General features: G+C 42.6%; 2 protein-coding genes across 15 annotated transcripts in view; one reads left to right on the top strand and one right to left on the bottom strand.

Annotated features, from left to right (window-relative positions):
• Positions 1–11: 11 nt before the first annotated feature.
• CDC25C (cell division cycle 25C) overlaps positions 12–12,774 on the top strand; it is a gene marked incomplete at its 5' end in the record, with an annotated part of 32,707 nt that continues 19,944 nt past the window's right edge. For 2 of the 14 annotated variants that reach the window (XM_079770872.1, XM_079770862.1), the window contains 7 exons: positions 4,319–5,597; positions 5,708–6,313; positions 7,243–7,352; positions 8,348–8,393; positions 10,662–10,695; positions 10,871–10,960; positions 12,106–12,204. In XM_079770872.1, the coding sequence (XP_079626998.1) occupies positions 6,120–6,313; positions 7,243–7,352; positions 8,348–8,393; positions 10,662–10,695; positions 10,871–10,960; positions 12,106–12,204 (573 nt within the window). The other 12 variants (XM_079770864.1, XM_079770863.1, XM_079770869.1 and 9 more) reach the window with 11 other exon arrangements.
• LOC307099080 (oocyte-specific histone RNA stem-loop-binding protein 2-like) lies at positions 600–3,365 on the bottom strand (the record flags this gene model as incomplete). Its single annotated transcript, XM_079770276.1, is given in 6 exon segments — positions 600–1,126; positions 1,858–1,918; positions 1,922–2,009; positions 2,151–2,303; positions 2,922–3,087; positions 3,341–3,365. Coding segments are annotated over 6 exon segments (609 nt in total). The 3' UTR covers positions 600–1,010.

Here is a 12,774-nt window from a genome sequence, read left to right as displayed (position 1 = left end):
CAAATAATTGCAGAAGGTGGACTGGCCCAGTTGGAGACACCTCTCGAAAGCCGCGGGGGAGGCCGCGTCAGACGAAGGTAAACAAAGCTATCGCTCCCGCCCTCCATTTCTACATCGGGCCAAGGACGGCCTTCTAATCGGTTCGGGCCGCTTAATAAGAATTAGCCAAGGTCCCTCTCACCTGTTCTCCTCTCCCACCTTCTACCGCCGCCTCTCTGAAGGAATCCCCATTCCCCCAGCAGAGGACCCGTCCGCGGCGTGAAGGCTTCTGGGAAGTGTAGTCCAAGCGCCGATTAGGGCCTGCTCTAAGTCCCAGGAGCCCCTCTTCCAGCGGCCAGATCGACTCGAACCGTATAAACCCAAGACTTACTACAGCTGGGGGCTGTTCCCGTTTGGTTCTGTGATTAGCCCTCACCCAAAAACTTTGTAAAGCTGAGGAGGGCCCAGGGCTGATCACTCCTTTTCCTCCCTCTACGCACCGCCCCCCCTTCAACAGGATGAGGTAATGGGATTGTGATTATGACATCATAGGCGGCTCAGTAACCCGCGTGGGAGGGTGTGTGTGTGGGGCGGGGGCACGGTAGTTACAGCTGGACCACTTTCCTTAAGACTGGGAGGGAGGAAAAAGGCAGATGGGGAAAAGATGGTGATGGTGCTACATTTCCTCTTCAGGTAGAGTAAACCACCTTTTATTAAACCACCACCACTGCCACCACAGCCAAAGTTTAAGTCCTTTTCGAAGACAATGTAGACGTTAGTAGATGAAGAGGTTGGGGAATAGGAAGATGGTTTCTGAGTCTTATGTAAATTTGAGTCTCATCAATCAAATAAGGTTTAGAGAGACAGGAAAAACATGGAAAAGGAGAGGTTTTAAACAATGCCTTCGTGTTGTGATCTCTTTGTAGGCCAGAATTTCAGATTTCTTTTGTAATCGATGGGAAAGTAACAGTCATGCAAGTAAATCCTCACTACTACATTTAGCAACAGGTCCCCTGAAAGGTATCTTTTCCCTAAATAATGTGTACCCCACTCAAATCTGGGACAGATAGGTAGCTGTGATCAGTTAGGAAGTAGAACCAGTGGTGGGGATCTTCACAGAGCCTGGGAAGGGAGGAGTCAGAGCCACCTAGTCTGCAAAGTGAAAAAAAGAGGAAAAGTTAGGTACTTAGTAAGAAAATGGGGTCAAAGGAAGATATACCTCACGTTTCCTTTGCCCTGCCCATTTCCCCCTGGCAGAAGAACTGGCAGGGGCCTGAAGTTACAGGAGATATGGTTTCCAATAATTACTGTTGTGGCGCACTTATGTGCCAGGCACCGTGCTACATACTTTAAATATGTATTCTCATTTTTGCTTACAATCATCAAATGGGGGGAAAAAATCTTATCTGACATGAAATGGCTGGAGAGGTTAAGGGACTTCCCATGTGGTAGACAAAGGTGGTATTTTAAAAAGCAGTCTGAGGCTCTAAAGCCCTTGATTTTCACCACTAGATAATCCCCCTTTTTATCATTAACCATACTTACTAAAGTTAAATGATTGAATATAAGAAGTTAACATTGGCTCATTTGAAAAACACTGAAATTGAGAGTTAAAAAATAACAAATCCTGCAAGTTAGGTTTCAAGCTTCGCTTCAAAAGAAGATTACACCTCTTTCATCAAGTATGAAATGGCCCCCAGTGCAGCCCATTACAAACTATAATTAAATATCCTTATGCCACTTTTAGTTCTCAAGTTTTTTTACTCATGTCATGGTATTTTTTCCTGCTGCCCCATTTTCCTTTTTTGTTCTTGGACTACTAGCTTGAACCCCATCTTAATTGTGACCTCATAGACCAAACCCCATCTCTGACCCTACTCGAGTGGGTTTCAGCAGAAGATACTACCTGGGCTCCCTGCTGGTCTCCATCCAGATTCTCTTAGGGTTCCAGGGTCTGGAGCCAGTCATCCAGGAGGTCATCCAAAGGGGTGGAATCCATTGGTTCTAAGAGAGGAGTCTCCATTCCCTGCCTAGGAAGGCAGCAAGGTCAGAGGAGCAGGCACCTCATTCCAACTCTCCCTTTTTAGCCAGTGAAAGTTAAATCTCTGCAAAATGGGAGAGGTGGGGCTCAGTCCACCACTCTAGGAAGAAATCAAGAATAGTGCACATACCCCTCAGCCCTCCTGCCCTGCAGAGGCTGGCTGGGGGGATCCCAGGAATGTAGTGCTTTTCTCCATTGCCTGATCTGGGCATCCCAGGAGCGGCGGCTATACCTCCTGTTTTTGTTTGGCGTTTGAGGATGAAGTCCTGGCTGTCGTTGTGCCCTGGCAACAACAGTTATGAGTCAGACTGAGATCAAGGTGTAGGGGGCACAGCTCACTGCTTATCACGGTGAATAAGGAGACTTATTAGGGATTCTCTGAGAGGTATGATCAATGCCCTCAATCCAGAAAAAATCTGCAAGTCAGATTAAACATCATACTTCCTAACTCCCCAATATTCTTTCTTCTGGGAAGGTTAAATTAGATATTCCAATTCCCTCAGAAGTCAAGATAGAGGTAAAAGTCAGTATTTGGCATCCCTTTCAAACACACACTACCTTTCATACATTTAGTTGTATGTGTGCACGTAAACTTTCATGTGATTAGGTAAATACATTTCAGTTAGCCAAGTCAGCTGGAGGCATGAGGTAAAAATGGTTGGAAAGAAAAAACTTCATAAGCAAACGTGGATAGAGGGTTGTTGTTGTTTTTTAAAGACAGGCTTTAAGAAGGTCTTCTGGACTAAGTATGACTTAACCTTGGGGCTAGGTTGCAGGAGAATTTGTTTTAGTAATACTCCAAGTTTGTGAGAGCACTCAGATTCGAGTATATTTCCATCACCTGACATTGAACCAAAGCCACTTGACTGAGACTCTTGTGACTACCCACAACTACACTCACTTGGGGACCTGCTGCAGAAAACACTGGTAACCAGGTGTGCGCTTGCCATAATCTATCTGCTTTTGCCGCCGTTGTAGGACAATTTCATCTGTTTCTACCTCCCACCTGCGGGGAAGTATATAGTGGCCACATGAAGTGTCATTATAATTATCAAAGCAGAAACCAACTCATCCCACACTCCCTTAATCCCCAGTGTGATTTTCAAACTCACCTGGCCTGGCAGGGCTCTGTGCTCACTCCCACACTCACCATTTCTACTCTACAGGGTAAAGACTCTTCACACTGCTCCTTTCTGGGGAAACAAATTCTACAAATGAAAAGGGTATTTTAGGACAATACCCAACTGACTATATTGCGCTTCTAAGCCACTACTATAACCAAGATCCTGACACTAGATAAAGGTTGTATTTCTGACTTACTGTTTTTCAAAGATAAAGGTTGCATGTCTAATTTGTTTCCCAAAGTGTAGCCTGCAAGCCATCTGTATACATTGCCCCATTCTAGACCTATTGAATCATCATTTTAGGGGCCTGTATTTTAAATAGCTTCCAAGTTTATTTTAATATTTTTATTATTATGGAAAATTCCAAGTATGCAGAGAAGTAAAGAGAATAGCATCATGTTTTGCTACTCAAAGTATGGTCCCTGTACCACCTGCATCAGCATCAGCTAGAACAGTGGTCGGCAAACTCATTAGTCAACAGAGTCAAATATCAACAGTACAACGATTGAAATTTCTTTTGAGAGCCAAATTTTTAAAACTTAAACTTCTTCTAACGCCACTTCTTCAAAATAGACTCGCCCAGGCCGTGGTATTTTGTGGAAGAGCCACACTCAAGGGGCCAAAGAGCCGCATGTGGCTCGCGAGCCGCATGTGGCTCGCGAGCCGCAGTTTGCCGACCACGGAGCTAGAAGTAAAGAATCTTGGGCCTCAACCCAGACCTACTGAATCAGAATCTACATTTTAACAAGATCCCCAGGTGATTAGTATACAGATTAAACTTTGAGAGCACTGATATAATGGATCCCCAGTTACCCATCACCCAACACTCATGGCCAATTTTGTTTCATCCAGACCCACCACCACTCCCACAGGAGTATTTAAAAACAAGTCCCCAAAATTAAGGATAAATTCTTGCCGAAACCGGTTTGGCTCAGTGGATAGAGCGTCGGCCTGCGGACTCAAGGGTCCCAGGTTCGATTCCGGTCAGGGGCATGTACCTTGGTTGCGGGCACATCCCCAGTAGGGGGTGTGCAAGAGGCAGCTGATGGATGTTTCTCTCTCATCGATGTTTCTGACTCTCTATCCCTCTCTCTTCCTCTCTGTAAAAAATCAATAAAAATATATTTTTTAAAAAAAGAATAAATTCTTGCTGGGCGGGTGTGGCTCAGTGGTTGAGCATGGACCTGTGAAGCAAAAGGTCATCTGTTGGATTCTGGGTCAGGGCAAAGGCCCTGGTTGCAGGCTCAATTCCCAGTAGGGGGCGTGCTGGAGGCAGCCGATCAATGATTCTCATCATTGATGTTTCTTTCCCCCTCCCTTCATCTCTAAAATCAATATATATCTATATAAATCTCTGTCATCATTGAGGTTTCTATCCTTCTCCCTCTCTAAAAGCAATATTTATTAAAAATTAGATTATTTTAATATCACCTAATTAATGTTCCAAGTTCCATAAGCAACCAAATTTTGAGATCCTATGAATTGTGATAAGAATTATGCCAAGCCCTAACCGGTATGCTCAGTGGATAGAGCGTCCCAGGTTCGATTCCGGTCAAGGGCATTTACCTTGGTTGCAGGCACATACCTAGTGGGGAGTGTGCAGGAGGCAGCTGATCGATGTTTCTAACTCTCTATCCCTCTCCCTTCCTCTTTGTAAAAGATCAATAATATATATATTTTTTAAAAATAATTATGCCAAGAACTAATTCAACTCCCCTGCTTTCCCTGAAAAGGAATTTCCTTTACTCACGTAACTTAGCGTCTTAGAGATGTTGCGCGCTAACCGGGAGATCTTACTAGAAAAGCTCTTGGGAGGGGCCCATGACGCTTAGCATCAAATACACACACCTGTTTCGTCCCGGCATCTGCCACACTCGCGGCAAATGCTCCATCTCCAGCGGAAGGGTAGCAGACTGAGAGGGGGAAAGTCCTTATAATATACGGGAAAGAAGCAAGGAAAAAGAAAGGTCTAAAACACCTCCTAGCCAAACTAATTCCTCCAAGTATTAACGACTGGACATCGCAAGTGCTAGCGAGGTGCAATTTAAATCTCCCGGGGTCCGAGGGGCGGAGCGAAGGGAAATTTCAGGAAGGGCGAGGCGATTGGCCACAGGTAAAGCCAATGGTACGCCAGACTCGTGTGGGGCGGGGCTTACTAAGCCGCTGCCGAATGCTGGTGGGCCAATCGGCATCCTGCTCTGGTTGTGGGGTGGGGCAAATTGGGTTCCTACCAGCGCAAGCTCACGCCCCCGGGTGATGTACGAGCCAAACGATTGATTGGCTGATAAGGTTCTGGGCGGGCGCGGAGATTGGCTGACACAGCTTAGAGGCGAGCGGGGATAGGTTATTGGGAGGGCGGAAGTTTTGAATGGCCAAGACCTGTGGCTGTTGTTCTGCTCCGCGGCTGTAACTTCGACCCTCTGAGGAGAGAAGCGGCAAAGCCTATCCATTTGGCAAGTAAAACTGTAGTGTGGTTAAATTGCTTCCTTTCCCCCGATTTTCTTTAATTCTGCTCAAGTCTTCGCTTGTGACTGACCCCCACCCACTTCTCTTTCTCCTGAAGGTAAATCTCAGACTCCAGCTTGAGGTAAGACCAGAGCCTTCCCTGCGGGAACCAGAGCCCCACAAACGGGAATTCAGGGGACCTAAGGTATCGTCGCGAGTTAGGAGAACTGAGTTCCTTCGGGTCAGGAGTCACGAGCTGCGGCTCCAAACAAGTCAAAGCCGCCTTTTTATTTCCGCTTTAAAGTCTTGGGGTTTCCTCTCGGTAAGTTCAGGTTCCAACGAAAAGGCCAGGCCGCTTCGGGCAAGTTGTGAGTCTCCGTTTGGAGATGCCCATCCTCCGATACCGCTCCACTGGGCCACTGCGGGGAAGGGTGGATGAGGTTGTGAAAGCTGGACCACCTGTGATGTGCCTGTATCGATGACGTTCTCCTCTTGGCCAGGTTTTCTTTCGTTCTTAGTACTCGGAGACTATGTCTGCCGAACTCACTTCATCCACAAGAGAGGAAGGAAGTCCTGGCACAGGACCCAGTTTTAGATCCCATCAGAGGAAGATATTAAACTTGCTCCTGGAGAGAGACACCTCCTTCACCATCTGCCCAGATCTCCCTGGAACCCCAGTGGACAAACTCTTTGGCGATTCTGCAAACCAAAGCATTTTGTCTGGGTAAATCCACCTTTCACACCTTATCTACTTTGTTTTTCTCAGTCTTAGTCCCTGACTAACCATGTAACTCTTCTGACTCTCAGACTTATTTTCTGTGACATAAAAATAATCTTTTCTTATCTTACTAGGATCTTGTGAGAATCAAATAATGTGACGTCTTGGAAAAGTCTTTGAAACTCTTTTGCATTATATGAGTTGGTCACTTTATTAATAATAGTGTTATTGTACTTTAAATTTTGTCCATGCCATGCACTAATGTCTTAGTCAGCAAAGTTGGAGAGGTATAGACTTGAGAAGTATTAGAGACTCAAGGGAAAAGTAAAATCTGTGTGCTCTTGTATACAGAGCAGAAGATGTGGGGTCAAGACCCATCTCAGTCAGTAAACTTTGGTTCTCAATAAAAATAAAAAAATACTGTCTCAGTATGTTGGTGAGGAGAAAATTAGGTATAGATTATCGGAGTAGAGAAAATGGGGGAGATTTTCCTCATCCTAGTCTAAAATATCTCCAAAACCAATTTCTTTGTTTGGATACTGTTCAAATTATGTCATAATCATTGAGAGCTATTTTTTTTTTAAAGAAGTTTCATGTGAATGGGAGCAGAACAGGATGGGTGTTTTCTTTCCCTTTTTTTTAAATATATCTTTATTAATTTCAGAGAGTAAGGGAGAAGAAGAGAGAGAGAGAAACATCAATGATGACAGAGAATCATTGACTGGCTGCCTGCACGATTGGGGGATCGAGCCCGCAGCCCAGGCATGTGCCCTGACCAGGAACCGAACTGTGACCTCCTGGTTCATTGGTCAACGCTCAACCACTGAGCCACCAAGGCCGGCGAGAGGTGTTTCAAATTGAGGATAACATGATCTTTGCTTTTTAAGGATATTACATCCTAATGTGATTATTGATGTACTATTATGTCTCAACAGAGGAACCCCAAAACGTTGCCTTGATCTTTCGAATCTTAGCAGTGGGGAGATGTCTGCCACTCAGCTTACAGCTCCTGCAGACCTTGATGGAACTGGTAGGGAGAAGGGAGGTAAAGGCTTCAAGGGAAAGAATAACTTTTAAGGGAGAGGTCAGGGTGGTAAGATAGACATGGAAAGTGGTAAAAGTAAGCAGAGAGCCTTGAAGTTGGAATTCTATGGGTACCTATAGGATTTATTTATTTATTTAAATATATATTGATTTCAGAGAGTAAGGGAGAGGGAGAGAGAGAAACATCAATGATGAAAGAGAATCATTGATTGGCTGCCTCCTGCACACCCCCTACTGGGGATCAAGCCCACAACCTGGGCATGTGCCCTTGACCGGACTCAAACCTGGGACCCTTGAGTCCGCAGGCTGATGCTCTGTCCACTGAGCCAAATCAGGTAGGGCCCTGTAGGATTTTTTTAGGAGAATGCTCAAGCCAATGGGAAGAGACAAATAACATTAATATACATCACTTTGCATTTGAAAATTTTAGACAGGAAGGAGTATTTTGTTGACTGATTAATAATATAAATTGAAACTCACTGAATGATGGGAATGGAAATAATAATTAAGATGAGAAGTGGGAGAGGACAACAGGGGAAAAGGAGACATATACTTTCAACAATAAAGAATAAAAAAAAGAGAAGTTTTATAACCTAGTCTAATATCAGCAGAGGCAAAGAAACCCACATAAATAAATATTTTGTCAGCGAATTCTTGTATTTTTATAGTGTCTGAGCCCTAAAGGAATGTGTTTTACTAGTCAGTCATTTTAGTATTTGTTGTAATTTTAGATTTCCTGAGTGATAAGCATTCTTTTCTATTCATGAAAAAAATCTCTGTAGCTTAGTGCATTATTTCCTAGCAGTTTGTCTTTCAGTGACACACGTAAATTCTTAAGAATCTAATAACTTGTACCTTGTACCATGAGATTGGTACCTAGCAAGAGCCTTTTTGTTTAGAGGTCAGCTTTGAAATTTATATGGCTTACTGGTAATAAAGAAAATCAGAAGGAAAGATGGGATGCATGGACAAGAATAATTTCATATCTAATTGCAGGTCCTTTGGATTCTTCAGGACCTCAGGAAATACAGTTAGCTTGGAGGTAAATTCTTTTGCTAAATAAACTTTCAGCGCTGGCACAGGGATTTTATCCTATGCAAACTCTGCAGGGTATGGAACATTCACTTTGGAGGCCTAGATCCTTTCCTTGAAAGGTTGTTAAGTTTCCCAGAGTGTTAGTTAATTTTAACCATCACGCACAATCAGTATTATCTTTAACAATGGAGGAAAATGGTATACTGCACTTAGACATAGGCTGTTACCTGCATGTGAGTAGTGCTGTATCTTAGTGCTTAAAACTCACTGACTTAGTGTATCTAGTGTAAGCTCTAGAATCAGAGTGTCTGGATTCTAGTGGCTTACTACTTCACCAACTGTGACTCTGACAAGTTTCTTAACTCCACTGCACCTCAGTTTCTTAAGAAACAATGATAATGGAAATAATAATAGCACTTCTTATAAACAGCTATTGTAAGGATTAAATTTTCATTTATTCCTTAGCAGCACCTACCAAAGCATTTTATAATATTTATTATTACTCATGAGGATTCTTTGTTGAAGATCTTAAAGTGTTCAGTCAGGAAATACTTAAGGAATGAAAAAACAATTCTAATTCAATTTCTTAAACTTATTGTAAGTTTTCTATTTGACTGTATTTTTACCAATACTTGCAAAAAAACTTCACTTTGTATTGCTTGTATTGTCTTTGAATTGCTTAAAATGTCCCAACTCATGTAGATCAAATTAACTCCTGTGAGGGGTGATAGAAATTCCTAAAAAAAATAAAATAAACATTTGCTCTCAACAGTCACTGCTTGAAAATTAGTAAATTATAAATTGTGTCTACATAAGATGTAGAACAAACTCATCATCTTTGGTGTGTGTGTGTGTGTGTGTGTGTGTGTGTATAATATATATATATATATATATATATATATTACACACATATATATATATTACACACACACACACTCTAGAGGCCCGGTGCACAAAATTCATGCACTTGGCGACTTGGCGTGGGGGTGGGGGTGGGGGTGGTCCTTCAGCCTGGCCTACGCCCTCTTGCAGGCCAGGAGCCCCAGGATTGATCACCCCACAGAGGGAGGCCCCGTCCACTGCTGCCGGCTGGGTAGCCTGGGCCTCCCTCTTTGGGGCGATTGCGGAGCCCCCCAGCTGGTGGCCTGGGCCTCCCTCTGCAGGGTGATGGTGCCCCCCCCCCCCCCCCCCCGACCAATCACATCGCACCCACCTTGGCAGCGGCAGTCAGTGCTGGGTCACTACCGAGAACCAATTCCAGCATGTAATAATTACAAGAGTTCCGTCAAAAGGTTGATGGGACTTGGGTGGCTCAACAAGGGTGAGCCACATATGTAATTTACCTGTTGGAAATGGCTAAGGCACTTCCCCCAAACCTGAATAGGATTGTTAGCTGCCAGACAGCTCAGGGCATTTTATTGCCTCCTGTTGGCCAAACACCTGAACAGCTGTAGGCTATTCCCCAAACTGATAATGCTTCTGTATTCTACCCTTTGATACCTTACCCTTTGAAATGTGTATTTCCACCTTGCCTTAGGATAAATTGTGTGAATAAAAGCAAGGTCCTGAGTGAAGGAGGAGAGTCTTCAGTTCCTTTTAGCTGAAGCTCCTCTGACCCCCAATGCCTTTCAAAAATATCTTTCGTCTTTGGACTCCTTTTTAATCATCTATGCGCAGCCCCTTTCTCCAGAATGCTGAACCCTTTGTAAGGCTGGGAATAGAACCCCAACATTTATGGTGCTCTAACGAGGGACGCCAACAGGTCACCGCGGTGCCCTCGACCCAGGAGGGACTGAGAGGTCAGCAGTTCAGCCTGCTCGCCAGTCCCCACCCATCCAAGCCTGCTGCGCGCATAGCCTGGCGTTTGGTCGTCTGTTCAGTCGTTTTGGACATTATGGACCCTGGCTCTTTATATATTAGGATATATATATATATATATATATATATATATATATATATATATATATATATTTTTTTTACATATATATATGTATTTTACATATATATATATATATTTATTTATTTATTTATTTATTTATTTTTTTACATACATATATATGTAAAATGAGGGCCTTATCTCCAGGATGTCACTCAACATCTTAATATTTACCACAGAGGTCACCCTACATATTATTGGAAGAGACATAATAGCAACTAGGTATAGGGATCCTAGAATGCAAGAAAGGAAAAGTTGGGATGCCCCAAGCTACTGATGAATAACCAAATAGTATTTGGGGCTAAACTGACTGGCTTTTTTTAAAAATCTGATCTGCAGGAATCATCACAAGCACCTTATAAAATGCAGCCCAGTGAGTAGCTCCTCTTTCTTGGGTTTGGGTTTGTTTCTCAGGGCACAGCCCACCTTCCTAGACCCCACCTGACCCTTCCCGCATGCTGAGGGAGAGTTAGATGTCTCAGGTGGAAGACGGGGTTTCCAGCTGTGGCTGGAGGTGTTGGATGTTCTCAGAAAACTATCTTTTGTAGGGACAGCCGCTTTGTAGCACTCCAAAGGCTTTGGACCATGGCAACCAGAAGAAAGATGCAATATGTAGCTCATCCACAAATAAAGAAAATGTGAGTCTTTAATGGAAACCTAGATACATTAGCAGTTGTCTTCCTTTAAGTAGAGCAAGTCATCCCTATCATGAGACCTTGAGCTTGTTATGCCTCAGTATGCTAGACAAACAGCATTGCTATAGGGAAAAAATTATGGGTTTTGTTTTGTTTTATTTTGTTTTTTTCTTTTAAGATTTGACCCTAGAACAGAAACCTATCTCTAAGTCTTACACAGTAGGACATCATTATACTCATGTTTAGTTGATTAGTTTCCTTAACAAAAATCTGTTAATAAGGAATTTAGGATTAAAAAAAAAACACCAGATAAGAATAATGTACATAACTTGTTCACAGACTATTTATTTGCATGGTTTCATGTGCAAGAGTTCTTGATTTCTCATTTCTCCTGTAATCTAGCTTTTTAGTTCCTTTTCTAGTAAACTGTGGTCCTTTTTGGTCTGAGCTTCAGGCCTCAAGTTGCTATTGACCTCTCCAGTATCACTAATTCTCTAATATCTCCAGCTAATCTCTTTTTCTAGCCATATTTTTCTTTTCCCTGTCTCTCATCATTTCCTCCAGGTCATAATCCATAAAAGATAGCTGCTGTTCTCCTTTTCTCACATGAACTAAGTTATGCCCATGTTTTTGTCTGTCCTAATCAGCTTTTTCAAAAAATTTAATACTGCCAAAACTGGTTTGGCTCAGTGGATAGAGCATAGGCCTGCGGACTCAAGGGTCCCAGGTTCGATTCCGGTCAAGGGCATGTACCTTGGTTGCGGGCACATCCCCAGTAGGGGGTGTGCAGGAGGCAGCTGATCGATGTTTCTAACTATCTCTCTCCCTTCCTCTCTGTAAAAAATCAATAAAAAATATTTTTAAGAAAATTTAATACTGTCCTTTTTAATCTCCCTTTACTCATTTTTTAAAAGTTCTCACCTCCTCCCTAGTCAGGCTCCCTTTTTCCTTCCTTCCTTTGGCTTATGAACATAAAATTAGTATCCCCCAAAGCAAATCCACATAACATACATCAACTTCAAACCATAATTTGTATCTTTGGGATGGAGGGTCAACCTTGATGACTTATGTGTTCCATCAAATGCAATGTTTTTGGCAGGCTTACTGACACTTGTCTTCCTCCAGCCAATGTAGTTTTTCTTATGCAGGAAAACAACACTTTGAAGCCCTTGGAATGCTGGGCACCCAGGAACCTGAAGTTTCAAAAGAAATCAGGGAGGCCTTACATGTCTCCCCTTTCTCTACTGGTGAGTCACTGGACATCATCAAGGGTCAGCGGAGATGTTGTGGGATATGGGATGGTAGATCTGGATTTATGACCCTTGAAATATTTCTAAGCTGGCTTGAGTGAAAAAAGGGGTCGGAGAAGTAATGTTTGAACAGGGAATGGGAGGAGATGTATGTCCTCTGATCTTTTGTTTAAATTTAAGGAGGAGAAAAAATTCTTAGTCCTTTTTAAAATTTTCTACCTTATTATTGAACTCTTTCCCCCCTTATTTTAAGAGTACTGTGTGCCCAGTGTGAAAATGATTTAAAAACATAGGAAAGTATAAAAAAGAAAATCTCTACCTATAGAGAAAAACCACTATTAACATTTTACCTCATTTCTTTTCAATCATTTAACTATATGAACAGTTTTATGAAGTTGAGGTCATACCATATTTATAACTTTATATTCTGTTTTTATAAGTTAATATTAAAACTCTTAGTAAATATTTTTTATTAAACTTATTGGGGTAACATTGATTAATAACAGTATATAAATTTCAGGTGTACAACTTTTTCATACGACATTTGTATACTCTATTGTGGGCTCA

This window comes from Cnephaeus nilssonii (assembly GCF_951640355.1).
Source record: "Cnephaeus nilssonii genome assembly, chromosome: 5".
Classification (NCBI taxonomy): domain Eukaryota; kingdom Metazoa; phylum Chordata; class Mammalia; order Chiroptera; family Vespertilionidae; genus Cnephaeus; species Cnephaeus nilssonii.
Note: the sequence above shows the minus strand (reverse complement) of the source record. Positions and strands in the feature narration are given on the sequence as shown.